The sequence below is a fragment of the Macaca fascicularis genome, chromosome 6 (genome assembly GCF_037993035.2).
Source record: "Macaca fascicularis isolate 582-1 chromosome 6, T2T-MFA8v1.1".
Taxonomy (NCBI): Eukaryota; Metazoa; Chordata; class Mammalia; order Primates; family Cercopithecidae; genus Macaca; species Macaca fascicularis.
The window spans coordinates 183,250,303-183,273,308 of NC_088380.1; the positions used below are offsets into that span (position 1 = coordinate 183,250,303).

Below are 23,006 nucleotides of genomic sequence, written 5' to 3' on the forward strand. Positions count from 1 at the left end.
CTGGCCAACATGGCAAAACCCCATCTCTACTAAAAATACAAAAATCAGCAGGGCTTGGTGATGGACATCTGCAATCCCATTTACTCTGGAGGCTGAGGCAGGAGGATCGTTTGAACCTGGGAGACGGAGGCTGCAGTGACCTGAGATCACGCTACTGCACTCCAGCCTGTGCTACAGAACGAGACTCCATCAAAAAAAAAAAAAAAAAAAAAACCCACTTTACCCCTAATAATTGTGGTACCAGTGTCTGAAGCTGCCATGGTCTTGGTGCATGGCACCTATGTGAGAGCACCTATTTCTTTTCCACAAATAATAGACTGTAAACTTTTTTTTTTTTGAGACAGGGTCTCACTTTGTTGTCCAGGCTGGAATGCAGTGGCACAATCTCGGCTCACAGTAACCTCTGCCTCCCAGTTTCAAGCGATTCTCCTGCCTCAGCCTCCCGAGTAGCTGGGACTACAGGCGCCTGCCACCATGCCCGGCTAATTTTTTGGATTTTCAGTAGAGATGGGGTTTCACCATGTTAGCCAGGATGGTCTCGATCTCCTGACCTCGTGATCCGACTGCCTCGGCCTCCCAAAGTGCTGGGATTACAGGCGTGAGCCACCACACTGGCCAAACTTTTAATCTTAGCAATTTTGTGGGTTTTTCCCCTCTTAGTGGGTGTATTTTTGAGGAGAAGCTATTTTTTTTTTTTGAGATGGAGTCTTGCTCTGTCACCCAGGCTGGAGTACAGTGGCGCAATCTCAGCTCACTGTAGCCTCCGCCTCCCAGGTTCCTGCCTTAGCCTCCTGAGTGGCTCGGATTACAGGCAGGTGTCACCACGCCTGGCTAATTTTTGTAGAGACGGGGTTTCACCATGTTAGCCAGGCTATTCTTGAACTCCTGACCTCAGGTGATCTTTCCGCCTCAGCCTCCCAAAGTACTGGGATTACAGGCGTGAGCCACCACGCCCGGACCAAGGAGGAGCTAATTCTTTTAATGCCTAGATTCCCATGCAAGCCTTCTTCTTCAAGTAAACTATTTTGCTAAATGGTTTGATTTTGTAGGCTTCCTGTAGGGAGGATTAAGTCACAACTGAATCACAAGACTTAAGAATGGCCCCTCCTGGCCAGGCGTGGTAGCTCACGCCTGTAATCCCAGCACTTTGGGAAGCTGAGGCGGGTGGATCACCTGAGGACAAGAATTCAATGCCAGCCTGGCCAACGTAACGAAACCGTGTCTCTACTAAAAATACAAAAATTAACTGGGTGTGGTGGTGGGGTCCTGTTAATAGCAACTACTCAAGAGGCTGAGGTAGGAGAATCGCTTGAACCTGGGAGGCGGAGGTTGCAGTGAGCTGAGATTGTGCCACTGCGCTCCAGCCTGGGAGACAAACTCCATCTCAAAAAAAAAAAAAAAAAAAAAAAAAAAAAAGGAAAGGAAAAGGTAGAAGGAAAGAGAGACAGGGTGGCAAGACTCCCTCTGAAAGACCTAAGAAGACGATGACTCACTCAGGAGGCAGGAAAGGTGACGCAAGGCCAAATCAGACCTCAGGGTCTTCAAATTAGACCTTGAGGAGCCTTCATTTCTTAAGAGATCAAGGTGCTTTTCTTTGAAATGACATAAAATCTACAGGAATGCTAAGATTAAATCCCTGTGAGGATTGTTTCTCTCTCTCTTTTTTTTTTTTTTTAGAGACAGGATCTCATTCTGTCACCCAGGCTGGAGTGCAGTGGCACAAAAACAGCTCACTGCAGCCTCTAACGCCTGTGCGTAATCCTCCTGCCTCAACCTCCCCAGTAGCTGGAATTACAGGTACGCGCCACCACACCCAGCTAATTTTTTTATTTTTAATAGAGACGGCGTTTGATTACGTTGACCAAGCTGGTCTCAAACTCCTGGCTTCAAGCGATCTTCTCACCTCAACCTCCAAAATCAGGGGCACTACAGGCATAAGTTATGTTAGCCTGGTTTTTCTTTAAGGGACAGGGTCTCATGTTGCCCAGGCCAGTCTCAAACTCCCAGGCTCAAGCAATCCTCCCCGCTCAGCTTCCTGAATAGCTGTGACTACAGGCCCATGCCACCACACACCTGGCTTGCTTTTTAATTATCTGACAGCAAAGTGCTGAATACATTAATTGGTGCTAACTTTTTCTCTTTGGAGGCCTTGGGCTCCTGTCTTGCCAGTGAGCTGATCCCTCAAGGCTGAGCTCCTGGCTCCACCAGGAGTTGAAAGCCATCTAGAAGCTCCCCAGGTATACAGGTGGTGAAAACAAGTTCCAAGCAAAAGGACTGACCAGGGTGTGTGTGTTTGGGGAGGAGGGGGCGGGGGACCTGCACACTTTCCCTGACTCATTTCCTCATAGAGGTACTTATTTACACTAGAACAGGGACTTTCTTTTTTTTTTTGAGACGGAGTCTGGCTCGGTTGCCCAGGCTGGAGTGCAGTGGCCAGATCTCAGCTCACTGCAAGCTCCGCCTCCCGGGTTTACACCATTCTCCTGCCTCAGCCTCCAGAGGAGCTGGGACTACAGGCGCCCGCCACCTCGCCCGGCTAGTTTTTTGTATTTCTTAGTAGAGACGGGGTTTCACCGGGTTAGCCAGGATGGTCTCGATCTCCTGACCTCGTGATCCGCCCGTCTCGGCCTCCCAAAGTGCTGGGATTACAGGCTTGAGCCACCGCGCCCAGCCAGAACAGGGACTTTCAAAGTATTTTTTATTATCACATCCCAAAGAAAGAAATACTTTTTACATGGTGCTCAGTACAAATACACATTCACAAAATTCATAAAATTCTGGTGTTTTCCATTCTATTCCTTTTTTTTTTTTTTTTTTTGAGACATAGTCTCACTCTGTTGCCCAGGCTGGAGTGCAGTGGCCTGATCTCAGCTCACTGCAACCTCCACCTCCCAGGTTCAAGTGATTCTCCTGCCTCAGCCTCCCAAGTGGCTGGGACCACAGTTGCCCACCACCACACCCAGCTAATTTTTTTTTTTTGAGACGGAGTTTCACTCTTGTTGCCCAGGCTGGAGTGCAATGGCACAATCTCAGTTCACTGCAACCTCCGTCTCCCGGGTTCAAGTGATTCTTCTGCTTTAGCCTCCCAAGTAGCTGGGACTAAAGGCACACACCACCACGCCCAGCTAATTTTGTATTTTTAGTATAGACGGGGTGTCATCATGTTGGTCAGGACGGTCTCAAACTCCCGACCTCAAGTGATCCACCTGTCTCGGCCTCCCAAAGTGCTGGGATTATAGGCGTGAGCCACCGCACCCAGCTTTTTTTTTTTTTTTTTTTGAGACAGAGTCTCACTCTGTTGCCCAGGCTGGAGTGCAGTAGCATGATCTTGGCTCACTGCAACCTCTGCCTCTCAGGTTTAAGAGATTACTGTGCCTCAGCCTCCTGAATAGCTGGGATTACAGGCGTGTGCCACCACGCTCAGCCAATTTTTGTATTTTTAGTAGAGATGAGGTTTCACTATGTTGGCCAGACTGGTTTCAAACTCCTGGCCTCAAGCAATCCACCCAGCTCAGACTCCCAAAGTACTGGGATTACAGGCGTGAGCCACCATGCCCGGCCTTCTATTTCATTTTCTAATTTAAAGTTGTAGTAGCAACCCCTAAATTAATTTCATAACACACTAAGTCCTGAACCAGTTTGAACCCCAGCCCTGGAGTCATACTCTTGGGCTCTCTCCTCAACCCTCACTCACTGTCCCCCAGAGGCCTGTTTCATTTGGATGGGGATTTTAGAAGGCAGGAGGCATGCTCAAACTGGCTGCTTCTGAGCTGCCCTCCCAGCCCTGCCCATCGGCAGAGAGTAGGTGAGGATGCTCCCTGCTTCCTGGGCTGGGGCCTGGCTCTGTAGAGTCAGCAGGTGGCATTGTTCTCTCCGTTTGGCTGCCTCCTGCATCTTCTCAGTTGGTTCTATCCCTGGAGATAAGCGGTGTTTATTATTCTGTTAGGTTCCAATGTTTAGCAATGTTAAATAGTTCCAGCAAGATAAGGGCTAAATGTATTCCCAATGGATTTTCCAACAAGGGATTTGTTGGAGACACAGGTGAAAACAGTTTCACTGGGTGCATGGGGCAAGGCATAGGAAGTGCACATTATTCAGGCGTGGGGCTGAAATGGACAAGAACAAGAGGTAATAACCAGAGAAGCCAGCTTTCTGAAGTGGGAGAAATCTGAGTATATGTGTGTGGGATGCTAGAAAACACCAGGAGGTGGGGTGGGGGTAAGGAGTGAGAAGGGGTAGGGGGCAAAATGGCATGGAGTGGCTTACAATAAAACCACATTCTGAAAGCAGTGTCAGTACGCACCCCAGGGGCAACCATTAACCGTCGGGAAACTGCAGCCAGTGAGTAATTGTTCCATCCTCTCTTCCTTCCCAGGGGCATTTAGTGCCCTAAGAGGCCTCAATGGGATTCGGCCCAGAGGGTCCACAGCAGAGTCCTTGACGCTGTACCCTGACATTGGCCTCCTTTCCTTCTTCCCTGTCCTACTCTGCTGCTTCCAGACATCACTTCCCAAATAAACTACATCCATAGTCCTCCAAAAGTGTTAATACAGAAATACGGATGTAGCTCAAACATCACTATCTGGGAGGAGAGGAGCATACATATGTAGCCAAAGGGAAAGGGGTTCAAGTCAGAAGGAATAGGGGCTGGGACCCAGAGCCAGGGGTACAGAGGAATCAGGAACTAAAAGGTGAAAAGTTGAGACAATATAAAGGAAAAGAGGTAACTCTGCTGGGCCCTGAGAGCCACAGGCGGTCTCTCGACCCATGTACCCTACATGGTGTCACCCCTTCTGAGAGCCAAAATAACCCAACTGCTGTACTCAGGTCGTTTCTCCTGTTCTTCCTCCTCGTGCTACCCACGTAGAAGCCTTGGCAGCCACTGGGGGGACCTAGAACAAGGCAGTCAGCTCTAAACATTCTGAACTTCTGACACTGCTTAATTCAGCCTCACCAGGACCCCAAGACAGCTGGGTCCGGGAGGCAGCGAAAGAAGGCTAGAGGTGGTGGGGAGCCAGGGACCTGGGTTCTATTTGTGGGGAAAAGAAAGAGATCAGCCTGTTACTGTGTCTATATAGAAAGAAGTAGACATAAGAGACTCCATTTTGTTCTGTATTTGAGATGCTGTTAATCTGTGACCCTACCCCCAACCTTGTCCTTGCAAGAGACATGTGCTGTGGTAACTCAAGGTTTAATGGATTTGGGGCGTGCAGGGTGTGTCTTTCTTCCTAGAAAAGCTAGGTATTGTCCAAGGTTTATCCCCATGTGATAGGATGAAACAATGTCGCTAAAAGGTTTATCTCAAGGCACAGGATTTTCCTTTAAACTTATTCATGTCACAGAGATCCCTGTTCTTATGTCTTACTGCTGATTTCCTCCCTAAAAACGATCCTATTGTCCTGCCACTCCCTTATCTTTAAGATGGTAAAGATAATTATCTATAAATACTAAGGGAACTCAGAGACCAGTGCCGGCCTGGGTCCTCTGTAAACTGAGCGCCGGTCCCCTGGGGCCCCGCTTTTCTTTCTCTATACTTTGTCTCTGTGTCTTATTTCTTTTCTCAAGTCTCTCGTTCCACCTAATGAGAAACACCCACAGGTGTGGAGGGGCAGGCCACCCCTTCACTATTCCTGCCTCTGCCACCCCATAGCCGTGTGATCTCCGGGGTCTTGCTTCAATTTCCTCCCCGAGGTCTTGAGGGATGACCAGGAGACAGATCGCTTGGGTTTGAACGCAGGCCACACGGAAGCACTACGATGCGGCTTTGGGCGGGTTACTTAACTCCTGGGCCTCGGTTTTCCCTTTTGCGTGGTATCGTTGTAAGGGGTAACCGAGAAAAGCCATGAGCTAACCCCTGGTGGTTGCCAGCAAGCACCGCCGTCTCCCGTCCTCCCCAGGCACAGCCTCTCATCCCCACACCCCGCACCTGGCAGGGGGAGCGGAGGTCCCTGCCTGCCAGCGCCCCCAACCCGCGCCGCCGGGTCCCGGGCGGCCAGCCGTGACAGCGGCGGTGCATTGTGGGGCTTGTAGTGCCGGACTGGGGCTGGGTGGGTGGGCGCGGCCGCGGCAGTCGCAGCGGGGCCATCTTCGGCGGGCGAGCGGGCTCGGCCTGTGCAGCCCGTACTTGGGCCCCTCGCCCAGCCCGATGGCGCCGCGGCCGCTGGGCCCCTTGGTGCTGGCGCTGGGCGGCGCCGCGGCGGTTCTGGGCTCGGTGCTCTTCATCCTCTGGAAGACCTACTTCGGCCGCGGCCGGGAGCGGCGCTGGGACCGCGGCGAGGCCTGGTGGGGCGCGGAAGCCGCCCGCCTCCCCGAGTGGGACGAGTGGGATGTGAGTGCCGGGCCTAGGTTCGCGAAAGGGCGGGCAAGCTGGGGCTGCGACTCCGCGCATGTGGCCAAGGGGTGTGACCACGGCCCTGCTGGCGCCGGGAGCTCGGGGGGTCGAGGGCTTGGCAGCCGCAGCGGAGGCCCCGCGCGGGTGGCCGGTCAGAGCCCGGGAACCGAGGAACGGGTGGGCGTGTTTGGGTGTATACGGCGCCGTAGAGCCGCGCCGTCGCTGCACGCCGCGGGGCTCGGGCGTTCCAGCGTGGGCCGGAGTTTGGAGGGCGCGGCTCGGGAGTATCCTGGGCCCCAGCTGGGTCGGCTAGCGCCCCTCCGGCGCCTGCGCAGTGCGCCCCGCCCCGGGAGATGTCGGGAGAAACCCGTCCCCTCCCGTCTGCGGCTGGGACTCCGAGTCCGGTGGAGGAAGCAGGGCGCGCGAGCGTGAGGAGTTCGCCAAGCGTTTGGAACTCAGGACTCCAAAGGCAGCGTTCGTCCCACTCATCCAGACCATGCCTGCCTGTCCCAGGACGGGTGGAGGGCGGGCCTGAGCCCTCTGGTGCCTTGGTCTTCCCTCGGGAAAGGTCCACCGGGAGGCCGCCAGCCGCAGCCTTACCTCCGCTTCCCCGCAGCCCGAGGACGAGGAGGACGAGGAGCCGGCGCTGGAGGAGCTGGAACAGCGCGAGGTGCTGGTGTTGGGTCTGGATGGCGCGGGCAAGAGCACGTTCCTGCGTGTGCTGTCGGGGAAGCCACCGCTGGAAGGCCACATCCCCACCTGGGGCTTCAACTCCGTGCGTCTGCCCACCAAGGACTTTGAGGTGGACCTGCTGGAAAGTGAGCGGACACCCTACCCCATCTCCCCGTCTCATCTACTGGACCTGTCCTGGATTCTCGCAGGGAAGGGGGCTTCCAAAATGCATGTCTAAGCAGCACATTCCCGTGTACGAATCCTTCCCACCCCTCTCTGGGGCACAGGATTCAGTCCACGCTTTGTGCTCTGACATTTAGGGCCCTTCGTGATGGGACCTCTCCAGTTGCACCGCCTGCCCCATCACCCCTACCAAAGTCGACAGGCCTAACACAGATACTAACAGCCAAGGGTTCATATGCCAAGCACTTGACAGGCATTGCTTAAGAAAAATCCCCTAAACAATTGCATAAAACTAGAATCAGTCACTACCCTAATTATCTCCAGAGAAAAATGAGTTCCAGCAGTAGTATCATGAATCCAAGGTCACCCACCTTTCAAGTGTTCTTTTTTTTTTTTTTTTGAGATGGAGTCTCACTGTGACACCCAGGCTGGAGGGCAATGGTGCAGTCTCGGCTCACTGCAACTTCTGCCTCCCGGATTCAAGCGATTCTCCAGCCTCAGCCTCCCGAGCAGCTGGGATTACAGGCGCCCGCCACCACGCCCGGCTAATTTTTGTATTTTTAGAGGAGACGGGATTTCACCATATTAGTCAGGCTAGTCTTGAACTCCTGACCTTAAGTGATCCGCCCCCTTCGACCTCCCAAAGTGCTGGGACTGCAGGCGTGAGCCAACGCGCCCGACCTTTCTAGTCTTTTTTTTTTTTTGAGACGGGGTCTCTGTTGCCCAGGCTGGAGTGCAGTGAGCAGTGGCACACCCTCCTCCACCATTGCCTGTGTGGCCCAATCTAGTATCATCTTTCCTCTCAGCACCACAGCCTCCTCTTTCGTCTTCCTGCTTCCCCTTCTGTCCCTAGTGTCAGCTGCAGAAAGCCCATGTCAGGTCATGTCACTCTTGCATCTCCCTACCCCCTCACTGTGTCTTTGGCCCTATGTGGCCCGTCCCAGCTAGCCTCACAGCCATGTTTCTCCTTCTTGCAGTGCCTCAGCACCCCAGCCTTCTTTCTGTTTTGCAGACACTTCCAGCTTGCTCTCCCCTCTGTCTGGAATGCTTTCCTCTGCCTCTTCCCGTGGCTGGCTCCTTCTCACCATCCCACACTCAGCTCACATGCCACTTCCTTGATGAGACCTACCCAGACCACCCAATCCAGGGCCAACCCCTGTTCCACCTCAGCCACTTTCCCTTTTTTCTGTTTTATTTCTTTCCTTTCTGAAATGTGTTGATGTCACTGCCATGTGCTTCCCAGTTAGGGAGGGAGCTCCTTGGTGCAGGGCCCCTGCCTGCCTTGCTCACCTCTGTATCCCCAGCACCCAGATCAGTGCTTGGCACCTAGCAAGCACTCAGTAAATACTTGTTGAGTGCCTGCTATGTGCCGGGCATTGTGCTGAGGGCTTTGTGGGGATCCAGAGGTAAGTGTCTCTGACTCTCACAGCTTAGAATCCACAAGTGTCAGAAGCATAGCCAGAAACACTAGGGTGCGGGGTGACCAATGGGACTAGTGCAGAGGAGCACAGAGGAACAGAAAGGTGACCCAGGCTGGGGGACTGTGTTGGCAACCATGTGTTCGTAGGATGGAGTATGACATTTCCGAGGGAAAAGAAGGGGATGGGGAAACTGAATGGAGAATGATTGTATATAGGCAGGGCAGGGGGTCCTGAGTTTTCTAGACAATAGGACTCCTGGCTCCTATCACAGCCATCACTGACAGTTTCGAACCTGTCGGAGAAATCTAAGAATTAGCAAGAGGCAAAGCAGGATAGCCCAGGGGGGAGAGCTGAAGAGTCCCATTTACTGAGCACCTATGTGTCAGTCCTGTGAAAGGTACATTGCACATGGTACCTGTGGGTTTTACTGCACCCTGTTAGGAAAGTTCAGGGAGGAGACTGGTGTTTAAAGCTAGGGACTTGCTCCAGGAGACCCACCTGTCAGAGGTAGAGCTGAATCCCGTGTGAGTAGCTGCCGAAACTGCCATCTTTCCCTTGCCCCTGGCCGGTGGAAGCTCACCAAGCTAGGAGTAGGGTGGGGTGGGAGCTGTGGGCAGTGAGCCAGGGCCCTGGACGCTCTGAGCTGGCCCCTGGCCTCTCCTCAGTTGGTGGCAGCCAGAACCTGCGCTTCTACTGGAAGGAGTTTGTGAATGAGGTGGATGTGCTGGTGTTTGTGGTGGACTCAGCTGACCGACTGCGACTGCCCTGGGCCCGACAGGAGCTGCACAAGCTGCTGGACAAGGACCCTGACCTGCCTGTCGTGGTGGTGGCCAACAAGCAGGTGAGGGCTGTGGGAGGGCAGCTCAGTCCAGGGGATGTCCACTTAGAGATGCTTGGGCAGGGGCAAGGAGTGCTGCCTGGGCCCATGGCCTAGAGAGGTTGGCTGAGATGCTGCCCCTACCTCTTCTGCCTGTGCCCTGTCCTGATCCCTGCTTCTGTCTTCCTTCCTCTTTGCCTCCCTATCATCTCGCACCCTGGAGAGATGAGAAAAATAATTATTAAGTGCCTCCTACATGCCAGGCATGGTGTTTTGTTTTTGTTTTTGTTTTTGTTTTGAGGCAGAGTCTTGTTCTGTTGCCCAGGCTGGAATGCAGTGGTGTGATCTCGGCTCACTGCAACCTCCACCTCCCAGGTTCAAGCAATTCTTGTGCCTCAGCATTCTGAGTAGCTGGGATTACAGACATGTGCCACCACACCCAGCCAACTTTTGTATTTTTAGTAGAGGCAGAGTTTTGCCATGTTGGCCAGGCTGGTCTTGAACTCCTGACCTCAAGTGATGCGCCCACCTCAGCTTCCCAAAGTGCTGGAATTATAGGCGTGAGCCACTGTGTCTGGCGTCCGGTACGGTTTTGAATAACATTTCTTCTTATGCTTCTGTTCAGCCTATAAAGTATAGAATGCTATTCCATTTTATAGATGAGAGACGTTTTGTAATCTTTCCAAGGCTGTACATCTTGAGAGTAATAGAATTGGTCCAGGCGTGGTGGCTGAAACCTCTACCCCCAACATTTTGAGGCCGAGGAATGTGGATCGTTTGTTTCCAGGAGTTCGAGACCAGCCTGGGCAACATGGCGAAACTCTGTCTCTACAAAAAAATGCAAAAAATTAACTGGATGTGGTGGTGCCTGCCTATAGTCCCAGCTACTTTGGAGGCTGAGGCAGAAAGATCACTTGAACCCGGGAGGTCGAGGCTGCAGTGAGCTGTGATCACACTCCAGCCTGGGTGACGCAGCGAGACCCTATCTCAAAAAAAAAAAGAATAGTGGAATTGAGAACGTCTAACTCTAAAGCTGTACCTTTTCCACTCTGCTATTCCCTTGCAAATTCTGGCTCTAGATCAGAGAGCTGAAGCTGGTAACTGATGAGAGGTAGAAGAGGTTAAATAATAATAGCTAACATTTATTGTGTGCTTACAGTGTGCCATACATGTGGTAAGCACCTGACAATCATGACCTCACTTCAGCCCTCCAAAAACCCCATGATGGGCCCTGCTGCTAGCACTAAATACCTGGAGTTGCAGCTGGTATGTGGCAAAGCCAACCTGAACTCAGATATTCTTCCAAGTTCTTCCTCTAAACCAGTATGCTGCACTTCTCATCGGTGCCAGAGAGTTGCCTTAGGCCCAGGAACCCTCAGTATCACAGACCTTGGGTCACAATATCAGGTGAAACTGCCAGAGTACAGAGTCTGATCATATTTCCTGTGGCCTAAACTCAGGTGCCTCTGAGAGCTGTGGGACCCATTTCCAACTTGATGTGGAGAGAGGCTGTATGTCTTTGACCTCAGATTCCCCAACCTGTTAGGAAACATTTGACAATTATTTCTAAATAGGGTGACTGTATGTCCTTTTCTGTCCAAGACAGTCCCCATATATGACTATTAATAGTGCCTGCTCTGAGCCTTACACTGCCCCAGTTTGGACCAGGAATCACATCATATTCTATTTATAAACTAATTTATAGCAGTTTTGAACCTGTAGGAGACAACATCTAAGGTCCCAGCAGTCTCTGAATTGCTCCAGGAAGAATCATTTCATTCTTGGGCCAGGGCTGAAATTACAGTGTCCATCGCCAGCCATGCTGTGTAGTGGTCTCTTGTTTTCCTCCAGCTAGTTTCTAGAGGTCTTGTCTGGAAGTGACCCTACTGTATCATCTCTCCATGACTGAGTTTAAGAAACTTGGTTGTCAAACCAACCTGAGTTGGAACCTGGCTCTGCCACTTATCACTGTTACCTTAGCTCAATGATTTCAGCTCCCTGAGCTAATTTTCTCATCAATTAAGTGTGGACTGTGAAAATTAAGCTAGGTATATAAGGGCCTGTCTACAACGCTTGACACATAGAAAGTGCTCTGTTTCTGGCTGGGCGTGGTGGCTCACGCCTGTAATCCCAACACTTTGGGAGGCTGAGGCGGGTGGATCACCTAAGGTCAGGAGTTCGAGACCAGCCTGGCCAACATGGCGAAACCCTGTCTCTACTAAAAATACAAAAATTAGCCAGGCATGGTGGCTCACGCCTGTAGTCCCAGCTACTGGGGAGGCTGAAGCAGGAGAATCGCTTCAGGATTCCACCACAGGAGGTAGAAGTTGCAGTGAGCCAAGATCGCGCCACTGCAGTCCAGCCTGGGTGACAGAGCAAAACTCCGTCTCAAAACAAAAAAAGAAAATGCTCTGTTTCTTACCACAGTGACTGTGGTAATGCAATGAAAAGAGGTTGGTACAAAGGTGAGCCCAGGGTGAGGGAGAGAGTATTGAGGTAGATCAAGGGGTCCAGAGGCTAATTCTGGGAACTTGGGGCCTGATATTCCCAGGGATAGCCTAAGAACAGTGTATTTCATGAATGACAAGGGTGTGAGTGTGTTACGAAATGCTGCCAGCTGTGTTCTGACTTCTCTGTCTCACCCAGGACCTCAGCGAGGCCATGAGTATGGTGGAGCTGCAGCGGGAGCTGGGCCTCCAGGCTGTCGACAACCAGCGGGAGGTTTTCCTCTTGGCAGCCAGCATTGCCCCTGCGGGACCCAGCTTCGAAGAGCCTGGCACTGTTCACATCTGGAAACTGCTCTTGGAGCTTCTCTCCTAGGCTGGAGCTCTCCTGCTCGCCACCTGCCTGTCAAGACCACAGTTGTACTGCTGCTGCTTCATTGCCAGACTGGGCCTGGGGCAAGAGCCACATGGCAGCATTTCTCTTCTGCCCTCCTTTCCCTCTCAAGAGCAGGGCCTGGGCAAGGCTGAGAACCATGCAGAAGCTTTCCTGGTGAGGTGGCCGTGAAGCCGGAGCAGGGAGGTGGGTGAGACAGAGGGTGTCTAGCTCATTCCAGGCTGGAATGTGGATCCAGCTTTCCCTTCTCTTACCTGTACAGTGAGATGCTCAGTGGGCTCAGTTCGCTGCGGGTCCCGGTAGCTGAGGAACCAGTGTAGGTGTCAGAAATGCTCCTAGAGCCTCAAGGTCTCTCCCAGTCTAGACTGTTCCCTCCTGGTGACATCATGCCTTTGTCACGTGGGCAGCTTCTGAGTGGTAACACAGCAAGCCTTTGTTCCCGGTCCTGCATTGTACAGCCCCAGCTCCACCTAAATGACTTGTGGCCTTGTGCAATCTCTGCCTCTCTGGCCCCAGGGCCATTATTTTTAAAGGGAGGTGGTTTCCCAATTCGGAGATGCCTTTCCCAGCCATGGGAGTACGAAGTGCTAGGATGAACCTGGCAAGCCTAGCAAGGAGCTTTCTGAAGACCTCCCTGCTTTTCCCTGAGCCCAGGCCTGGCCTGCCAGCCTCTTTTGACTACAGAATAACATATTCACCCACCAAACAGAAAAAGTGAAGGCTGGGTTTTTTCCCTCTAATCTGGAGACAAGCTGCTGCTCTTGTACTAACTGTGCCAATGCCCATGTTTACATAAGTCAGGGGAAGGAAGGAGCCTGTGTCCCTGGGACGACAGTCAACTGGAGCTAGGTGTTGACCTCAGAACTGCAGTTTATTAATTTATAAGAGGAACAGGCCAGAGTTCTAGGCTCTGTTTCTAGGTGCTGTTATCAAAACCCCAGATGATAGTGATAGAAAATTTGGAACTTAGGAAAATAGCTGGAATCATGACTGACAATGAGATGACATACAGATGTCAATGGAGACAACGCTGTAGGTTCCTCCTCCCACCAGGCTTTGAGGCTGTCTTCGATGTCATAGTACTTTACATGGATTCACGTGAACTGAAACTCCACCACTTGGCCCAGGATGTTGAAAGGGTGCAAATTCCTTCTGGGTAGATAAGAAATGGCTCTGGGAGAGGATTTCCCTTATGTGAATCTAGGTAAAAAGATGGAAAAAAATTGTATTATGTGATCCTAAGGACAGGAATAGCAGACCAGCCAACGGGGTGGCCTTGGGTACATCACTCAGCCTTTCCAGGCCCAATTTTTCCCCAGTGAAAGGCGAGTTGGACTGAGTTTCTGGATTTCTCGTCAGTGCACACTCCATGGTTCTCCAGTGCTTGGCGATCAGCCCAGTGTAAGGACTGGCTCTGTACTGACATTTATTGTTAGTACAGGCAAAGAGGAGCCTGTTGTCTGTTAGGGACCACTAAATCAACAACCACAAAGGGATTTTTTTTTTTTTTAAGAGGAGCTGTGCACCTCAATTTGCTGTCTAGTTGAGAATAGAGATTGTGTGCCTTCATTTCATTTGACATTTACCCAGCATGCCTCAGTTCCACACTGTGACCAGTGCAAGAAGAGGAACTGTGATAAAAACAGTTCAACAGGCCGCAAGGAGGGTGGGAAATTCTGAAGTCCAGAAGCGAGTGCGATCTTTGGAATAGTGGCTGCTGTGCCCTTGAGCGCCATGTAAAGAATCACTGTTCTTTAAAGTGCTGGTCACTTTCTGCAGTAAGAAGTGGTTTATGTGCTCCTATGTAAAATTGTAAGGAAGGACTTGGGTTTTAGAGTAGCCTTTGAAACTTTGCTGGCAGCTTTTCATTTTGTCATTGGAAGGGTAAGAGACTTTTCTCCTTTGTTCTATGAACTCCTTGTTCTTCAGTGCTTGAAGGTGTTAACAAAAAAAACCTTAGACAACTTTAACAGAGTTTAAAAACTATGTTCTGGTTTCGAGCAGAAAAAAGATTCATGAACTGGGTAGTACTTAGCACCAAAAGCAGTTCAGAATGCTCAGCCCCACAGTGTGTGTAGGCTACATTTATAGCCAGAAAAACGAAAATAACTCAGATTGCCTGATTGGCTGCAGTCTGGTATTTGTCTTATTTGAACATGTTTTAGCAGCCTTCAGCTGATGATTGACTGAAGGTTTGGCTGCTGTGATTGGCTAAAATTCAGCTACATGTTAGAAGAACATACTTTTAGGTTAGGTGATGAGTTGTTTACACTTTAAGTTATAATTCACTGTGTACAGAGGCAGCTGTAGGCCAGACTTAATTCAGCTTCACAATGTCCCCCATTTTGCTCAGTCCCTTAATTTTGAGAGACTGACCAAAATCCCAGGCACTGACACTACCTTGTCACTATTTGACCTCATTATGGAACTCACAGTTTACAATGTTAAATCGGTTAGAGGATTCTTTATGTCTTCAGGTTTTTGTTCCTCTAACCTTAATGAGACCATTTGAGGTACAAAGGATGACTGCACTGGCGGATTTACGACTACAACACATCAGTGAGGACCTTAGGATGGCTATTAGGGGCATAATACCAAGAAACTGGAATGCATTCCTAAATATGAGTCTCTACAAACCAAACTGATCGGAATCAAACAACCCAAGGTCACAGTCGCAACGATAAAAAATAGTTCAACAGCATTCAAGCTCTGTGGCTCATAGCCTGTTCAGGGTATAACGGCAATTAAAGACATAGTTCACTATGAAGTCACTTAATTTTAAAGTTTTTGATTTTTTAGTTAGCTTGGGAACAAAAGTCATGGTGATTGGGATACCCACTAAAGATAAAGATTAGAAAACCTTAGCGGCTGAGCTTGCTGTCTACTATTCAGGATGCCTGCAAACCGACCACTAGCTGTTCCTGCAAGCACATCATGTGTTCCTTTTCCCTGAGAAACATCCTTGATGTGTTTGGTGGCAGTACCTACAGCAGCGGCAGCCACCACCGCCTTTTTAAGCTCTCCATAGTAGTAGAATCGGGAAAGATAAGCACAGCGTTCGGTTTTGTTCAGCACCACACACAAGCTTCTAGCTGGGCAAAGGGCGTCTAAAGCTGCATGACGTTCCATTAAGTGTTTTTGTTGAACCCAGATGGCCTCCTCCATTCATCCATCTGTGGCTTCTCCCCGTGTGAATCTCCATGCTACAAAATGTTGTTCAATGTAGCATTAACTTTAATTTCCATACAGCTGGCACCCCACTGCCATGGAAAGTGAGTCCCAGGAACCCCACTGGAACATCTGCTCGGTGGAAACTTACTCATCATCTGTCTCAAGGCCGGTATTCATTTTAGTCTTTGACCTCTGATTATGGGGCCTTTCAGGGAAAGCTGTTTGCAAGGCGAGTGTGAATCAGGCGAAAGAGCAAGATCTGAAGTCAGGACAGGGTAAGCAAATTATCCACAGACCTAATAGGTACCCTCGGAAGCTGGAAAGTGGGGGCCACCTGGTAGCATTTGAGCAGGGGTCCCTTACGTTCCACCATAAGTCTGCACAGCTCCTAAACAAGCTCCAGTGGGGAACTTGATTTTATGTGGTCCCTTTATAGCATGCTGTAAGGGTGCATAACCACAGCCAGGGCGAAGGGACCCTACTGGATTCAACCCAGTGACATTATATAAGCAGTCGCTTGGAGCCACATAGATAGTTCCCAGGTCCTGAATATGTGACGCCTGAAAGCATAGGTGTAGGCAGTATTCCTTGCATAGGCATTACCTGAACAGGTTTTCCATATTGGCACTTACTAGTTATTAATTGAAAAGGTCAGGGTACCACTTCCAGTGAGCGTAGGGAAGGAAGTAGTGGTGTTTAGAATATCAAGGTTAGCTGCCGGGCGCGGTGGCTCACGCCTGTAATCCCAGCACTTTGGAAGGCCGAGGCAGGCGGATTACGACGTCAGGAGATTGAGACCATCCTGGTTAACATGGTGAAACCCCGTCTCTACTAAAAAATACAAAAAATTAGCCAGGCGTGGTGGGACACGCCTGTAATCCCAGCTACTCGGGAGGCTGAGGCAGGAGAATCTCTTAAACCCGGGAGGCGGAGGTTGCAGTGAGCCCAGATCGTACCACTGCACTCCAGCCTGGGAGACAGAGTGAAACTCTGTCTCAAAAAAAAAAAAAAAAAAAAAAAAAGGTTAGCATTCTACTCTTCCTTTGGAGTTTGGGGTTTGGGGTTTTGGGGTGACTCATTGGGAACATGGAGAGATTAATGGAATCTCTGGCATTCCATTAATGGAATCGTTTCCTGATTTTGACATTAACTCAGACCCAGCAGTTACTCTAGTTTCTTGCTAGAGCATTAGCTTTTGCTAAAGCCAGCCCCAGATTATGGTCCCATGGATTTTCCTATAAAGAAAGGGAAAGGATTTGGGGGCAGAAAGTAGGAAATAGAGAGAAAAAGATAAGATTTTTGTGATTGCAGTGAAGTCTTCATCCACAATCTCGGGAAAGCTGTTCGTGTCTAGGATGCCATCTGCTTCTGGGGGAAAACTGCCCTGGGTAGCTTTACCTTCAAGTCTCCAACAGGTGTGTAGCTCCAGGAGTCTGGAGAGGCCCTTTTGAGCTGTGAGATGTGGACCCACGGTTCGAAGCCCTGAAGTTTTGCCACGCTGTGGGAAATAGAAGAACTTGGTATCGCCTCTTTCTGTGAGGTTTAAGGGCACTTTTTCTCTGATACCATCTCCAGAAGACCCAGTCTCAGGTTACAGATTGTGAAGGGTTTGATGGTCCTCTGTGGGCCACAGAAAGTTTATTTTGTCAAAATACAGTGTGACATAATGCGTTATAGCTTTGTCGTATTTAGTCATATGAGCATTTAGGAGAGGAGGAACCACGTGAAGTTCTGTTAGGAGCACAGGCTTTCTAGTAACTATTTCATGGGGGTCAATCTGTCTGTCGTGGATCTGATCCGCGGACCAAAGGCGATGGTTGACTTTCTTCTTCAGAGATCAGAAAAATAAAAATGAAATTCGAAGCCAGTGGTAGTACCTTTGGTCAAGATAATCCAATCAATTCAGTTAATTTTGCCAGTTTTAGTTTTAAAATATTGTGTGTCCTTTTGGCCTTTCCAGAAGACTGAGGGTAAAAGGGATGATGGTAGTGCCACTGTGTTTCTAACACTTTATTTAGCTGCTTCATAGTTTGTCCAATAAAATAAGTTCCTCTGTCACTGGAGATTTTTCCAGAGATGCCCCATAAAGGAAACATATTTTCTTATAACTCCTTAGCTGCTGTCATGTCACAGCACCAGCTCTCCTACACAGGAAGGCTTCTGTCCAACCAGAACACATGCCAGCTATTACGAGAACATACTGATACTTAATCGAGGGCGGCAGTTGAATGAGGGCCGTCTGTAAACGTTCCAGTGGTCCATCAGGTGGCGGTGGAAATAAACCGCTTGGAGTTTTTATTATCGTCCCAGGATTATGGGTTTGACAAACCAAATATTGGTTATAACCCATTTTAGCATTTTAGAGGAGTCACACTATCAATATTTTTTATAATTTGGATCATTTTGCTCATTTCACGAGGAATTGTGAGGTGCAGAAGGTTTTTTCGTTTTGAGACAGGATCTCGCTCTGTCACCTAGGCTGGAATGCAGTGGTGCAATCGTGGTTCACTACAACCTCCACCTCAGTCTCCTGAGTAGCTGGGACTACCGGTGTGCGCCACCCTCCCCAGCTAAATTTTGTAATTTTTGTAGAGAGGGTTTTACCCTCTTGCCCAGGCTGGTCTTGAACTCCTGGGCTCAAGCCGTCTGTCCAGCTCAGCTTCCCAAAGTGCTGGGATTATAGGGATGAGCCACCATGCCTGGCCGAGTGCAAAGCTTTTAACAATGGAAGTTTCAAGGGCTCAGGAAGGACCAGGGGGCCATCTAGGCTCTCCGTGAGTTCACACGTAACATTATGTTTATGTCTGTCAGACAACAATTTTGGCTTTCTAGATCAGGTGCATGGCACTGTTAGATGGGTCGTCAAAAAGGTCATCAATCTAGTGGCGTTCATTCCAATTGCACATCCTAACTGTTTCAGCACTATCTGATTTAGCATGAAAATCTGCCAAGGCAGTCCCTTGATATTCAGGTTCAGCTTTCCATGTATGGGCTTCAATCTTGCAAGAATTTGTTATTTATTTTTCTCCTTTACTCAAGATAGCTTGGAACTTAGAGCAATTTGTGATGGCAACAGGATAGTAGCAAGTTCATCCACTTGAGTCTGTTTTTAATGGGGGCTCCACTAGAAGTGAGAACCCCTCTTTGTTGCCATAACACGCCAAAATTGTGGACTACTCCAAAGGCATATCTGCTCTGTACATAAGCATTTACTGATTTCCCTTGAGCTATATGACAAGCTCAAGTGAGAGAAAAACTGGGAAAAGTCTGCTTTTTATTAACTCATTTTGGGTTGTAATGACATATCTTGCCAAAGAGTAATTTCAAATGATGTTAGTCTACTTGCTGAAAAATGCTGGGTTTGACTGGAATTTAATAGACTTTCCACAGCACGTGGAACTTGCAAAAAAAAAGTTCATTCCCTAAAACCAGGTCAGATGAACCCTTTACCAATCTGGTGTTGCTGCCACTGCCTTTAAGCAATTAGGACATGCCTTAGCTATGGGGTCTGATTGCAGGCCATAATACGTGATGGGCCTGTGCTTTCCCAACTATGTTCTTTTTCATGTGTTTATTTATTTTTTGAGATGGAGTTTTGCTCTTCTTGCCCAGGCTGGAGTGCAACGGTGCAATCTCGGCTAGCTGCAATCTCCGCCTCCCAGGTTCAAGCGATTCTCCTGCATAAGCCTCCCAAGTAGCTGGGATTACAGGCGTGTGCCACCACACCTGGCTAATTTTTTGTATTTAGTAGCGACGGGGTTTCACCATGTTGGTTGGGCTGGTCTCGAACTCCTGACCTCAGGTGATCACCCGCCTCGGCCTCCCAAAGTGCTGGGCCAACTATGTTCTTGAGTAAGAACTCCTAATGCCTGATTGTTGTGTTTATGAACAAACAAGGTGAAGGGTTCAGTGTAATCTGGAAATCCTAGAGCAACCATATCTGTGGCTTTCCATCCTGGTTTATATTTCTTAATTAGATTGTGAAGTTCTGAATGAAGTCCTTTTTAAATAGAGCAGTTAATGTCATTTCTGTCTCTGCAGGTTTCACAAGTAGTGTTTCTAAATGAGCTCTATAATCTGAAACTGGTTCATCTTTTGCCCACAAGATTATGTGATTGACCAATCAATTTTTTTGTGGAAAAGTCTTAGGGATTGAATTTAAAAGATTTTCGGCAATTCTTCTAGTTCCTTTTGGCCCTCCTCTTGGGGTTTTGGAGTGGTCTTTAATATCCTCAGGCTGTTTCCATTCTACTCCTGCCGTCAATGTCAATCTTCGAGCTTACCAGGTCCCAGTATCATGTGAATAAACTGGTAAAGATTAGAGGCCTGGATCATAAGCTCCTATGAGGATTCTCAGTTTCCCAGTACATTTTTGAGTATTTTCTCTTGGATTAGTTAAGTCTTTATGATGGCTCTAAGCTCAGCTTTAGACAATGGAGTAAAAGTGGTTACAGCAGGCAGGGCCGGCTGACTAGAGAGTCTCACTTTGCAAGGCATTTATCCAACTTCCCTCTCTCGTTAGCCTCAAGGAGGAAAGGTGACTTCGCAAAAGGGTTACTATACTCAGAGCATCAAGGTAAAGAAGAGAAAGAGAAGGAGCAGTCGGGGTTAGTGTGCTGCATGAGACTTTCATTTGCATTTTGTAAAGAATCTTTTAGGCAATTTTAGATTTGTATAGTCTTTTGGGTGCCTCTGCAGAGACCAATTTAAAATGCATCCCATTGTTTTTGTGGAGTTTTTGATCCTTTCTAATGTGTCCCACAAATAAACAGTTTTATTTAAAGTTTCCTCATTGTGGCCATTTTAATTCTAAGTTGTTTCTAGTAAGGTTAGCCTGGTTTTCTAAAAACAAGGTCTGGGTCCATAATCTTGGGGATTTTTTTTTTTTTTTTTTTTTTTTTTTTGAGACAGAGCCTTACTCTGTCACCACCCAGGCTGGAGTGCTGTGGTGCAATCTCAGCTTACTGCACCCTCCGCCTCCCAGGTTCAAGCAATTCTCCTGCCTCAGCCTCCTGAGTAGCTGCGCTCACAGGTGTGCACTACCACGCCCAGCTAATTTTTGTATTTTTAGTAGGGAGGGGTTTGGCCACATTGGCCAGGCAGGTGAGGTGATCTCCCACCTCGGCCTCCCAAAGTGTTGGGATTACAAGTGTGAGCCACCACGCCCGGACTTGTTTTGTTTTTTGAGATAGAGTGTTGCTTTTGTCGCCCAGGCTGGAATGCAGTGGCGTGATCTTGGCTTACTGCAACCTGTGCCTCCCGGGCACAAGAGATCTTGCCACCTCAGCCTCCCGAGTAGCTGGGACTACAGGTGTACACCACCACGCCCAACTAACTTCTGTATTTTTTGTAGAGATGGGGTTTTGCCATGTTGCCCGGGCTGGTCTCAAACTTGTGAGCTCAAGAGATCTTCCTGCCTTGACCTCTCAAAGTGCTGGGATTCCAGGCGTCAGCCACCACACCCAGCCTCATAATTCTTATATATAAAATTAGATGGAGTTCCAGAAGGTGGAGTCCCAGACTCCTTGGATTGAAACAAGACCATTATCAAAAGGATAACCTACCCAATGCCTCTAACTGGATCCATCCAGTTTATTATGGGATTGAGTCTAATCCAGGACCCAGTCCAGTAAAAATTGCTCAGATAAACTTGGAGAGCTCAAAACACAAATTTGTGGAGCTCAGAATCCCAGAACTCACTATGGCCTCTAGTTGCTGTGAGAGATCAGTGGGCACGATGGGCCCTGGCAGATACCTTTTTGTGTGGTCACTCAGTGCTCCTGGAGGTCACTGAAGTTCTACTTCGGATCCTACTTCTGACACCAATTTGTTAAAAGAAAAATTTTATAGACAAGTTAACTTTAACAGCTTAATTGAGCAGAAGAGGGTTCATGAACCGGGTAGCACTCAGGACCAAAAGCGATGGTTCAGAATGTGTGCAGGCTATATTTATAGGCAAAGGAATGGAAATGACATACAGAGATAGCCTGATTGGCTGCAGTCTGGCGTTTCCCTTCTTTGGACATGTTTTGGCAGCCTTCAGCCTATGGTTGGCTGAGATTTGGCTACTTGTTACAAGAGTAGACTCTTAGATTAGGTTGCAGGGTGTTTACACATTAAGTTAGGTTATAATTCACTATGTACAGAGGCAGCTTTAGGCCAGACTTAATGCAGTTTAACAGAGGTCACCTTTGGAACCAGTTTAATTGTTGAGGGGGTCCCATTTTACCTAATTAAGATCTGTATCTGTCTAATGAATATCTTTATATAGTACCATTTTTAAAGTCCCCAGTTGTGGGAGGTGACCTTGAAGAATAAAGTTTCTTTTTTTTTTTTTTTTTTTTTTGAGACGGAGTCTCGCTGTGTCTCCCAAGCTGGAGTGCAGTGGCGTGATCTCGGCTCACTGCAAGCTCCGCCTCCCGGGTTCACGCCATTCTCCCGCCTCAGCCTCCCAAGTAGCTGAGACTACAGGCGCCCGCCACCACGCCCGGCTAGTTTTTTGTATTTTTAGTAGAGATGGGGTTTCACCATGTTAGCCAGGATAGTCTCGATCTCCTGACCTCGTGATCCACCCGCCTCGGCCTCCCAAAGTGCTGGGATTACAGGCTTGAGCCACCGCGCCCGGCCGAAGAATAAAGTTTCTTTATGTCTACTTGAGCTGCTTTTATCAAGACCACTCCCAGCAGCACACTGAGGGCACTGAAGGTCCGGAGTGGCACCGCTCTGTGATACTGGTACAGAATGTAAGTGTCCTACAGCCTGTGGCTTGGTGGTCAGCAGCTGCGCTCCTCTGGTAGGGCTGCTGGCCTGTTCCCCAGGCACAGTCCTCACCTGCTTTGGTTTCCACCACACGTAGACTGGGCAAAGTGGGTGAACAGGCCTTAAGAACCTCACCTAACTGGCTGTGTGGTGCCCTTACCCAGCTGCTCCTGAATATGACTTTGTGATTCAGGAGCCACAATCACCTGCTCTTGGGAACCAGTCCAGTTACCCTGAGCTGCTCATGATCTAGCCTGGGTGATACTGTGTTCCCCCCACTGCCTAAACCCAACAGCTGCCAACCTAGCTGAGCTTGGGAACAGAGTTAAGTTTGGGCAGCTCTCATGTTCCAACAGAGATGGCTGGAGGGAAGGCTGTGGACCTGAGGGAGTGGGTGGTGCCGACCATGCAGAGCGTCCACTCCTCACATAGAAGGGAAGTCTTCACGACACTTACCTGTTGAACCTGTGTCTGGTCACTCACCTGGCACTGGGGGCTTTTGTTCCTCAGTAACTCAGATGAAGCGGTGGCTTCCGATTTTCCATTCTCTGACCTATTACCATCCCTCTGAAGAGAGGCCACCAGAGATGGCTTCCTGGGATGGGCTGAGGAGGGAGGACCACTTGGGCCTGGGAGGTTGAGGCTGCTTCTGCAGTGGGCCATGATCATGTCATTGTACTCTGGCCTGGGATACAAGATCAAGATCTTGTCTCAGAAAACCTACAAGACACTCACATGGCCTGGGGTGGGGGATAGTGGTAGGGAAGGCTTCTTAAAGTTCTTTCCTCAACTGCATAAAGATACACGTTAAGGG

At 49.3% G+C, this 23,006-nt stretch overlaps 1 protein-coding gene across 2 annotated transcripts; it reads left to right on the forward strand.

The window, feature by feature from the left end:
- The first annotated feature begins 6,068 nt into the window (after nucleotides 1-6,068).
- ARL10 (ARF like GTPase 10) lies at nucleotides 6,069-20,219 on the forward strand. Of its 2 annotated transcripts, XM_005558585.5 has the most exons (4): nucleotides 6,069-6,328; nucleotides 6,948-7,149; nucleotides 9,273-9,448; nucleotides 12,071-20,219. In XM_005558585.5, exons 1-4 carry the CDS (start codon nucleotides 6,146-6,148, stop codon nucleotides 12,242-12,244), a joined length of 735 nt encoding a protein of 244 aa, XP_005558642.1. In that variant the 5' UTR covers nucleotides 6,069-6,145; the 3' UTR covers nucleotides 12,245-20,219. The 2 variants fall into 2 exon arrangements, with proteins under 2 accessions (XP_005558642.1, XP_005558643.3); XM_005558586.5 differs by lacking the exon at nucleotides 9,273-9,448 and having other exon boundaries at nucleotides 12,071-15,033.
- The last annotated feature ends 2,787 nt before the right edge of the window (nucleotides 20,220-23,006 follow it).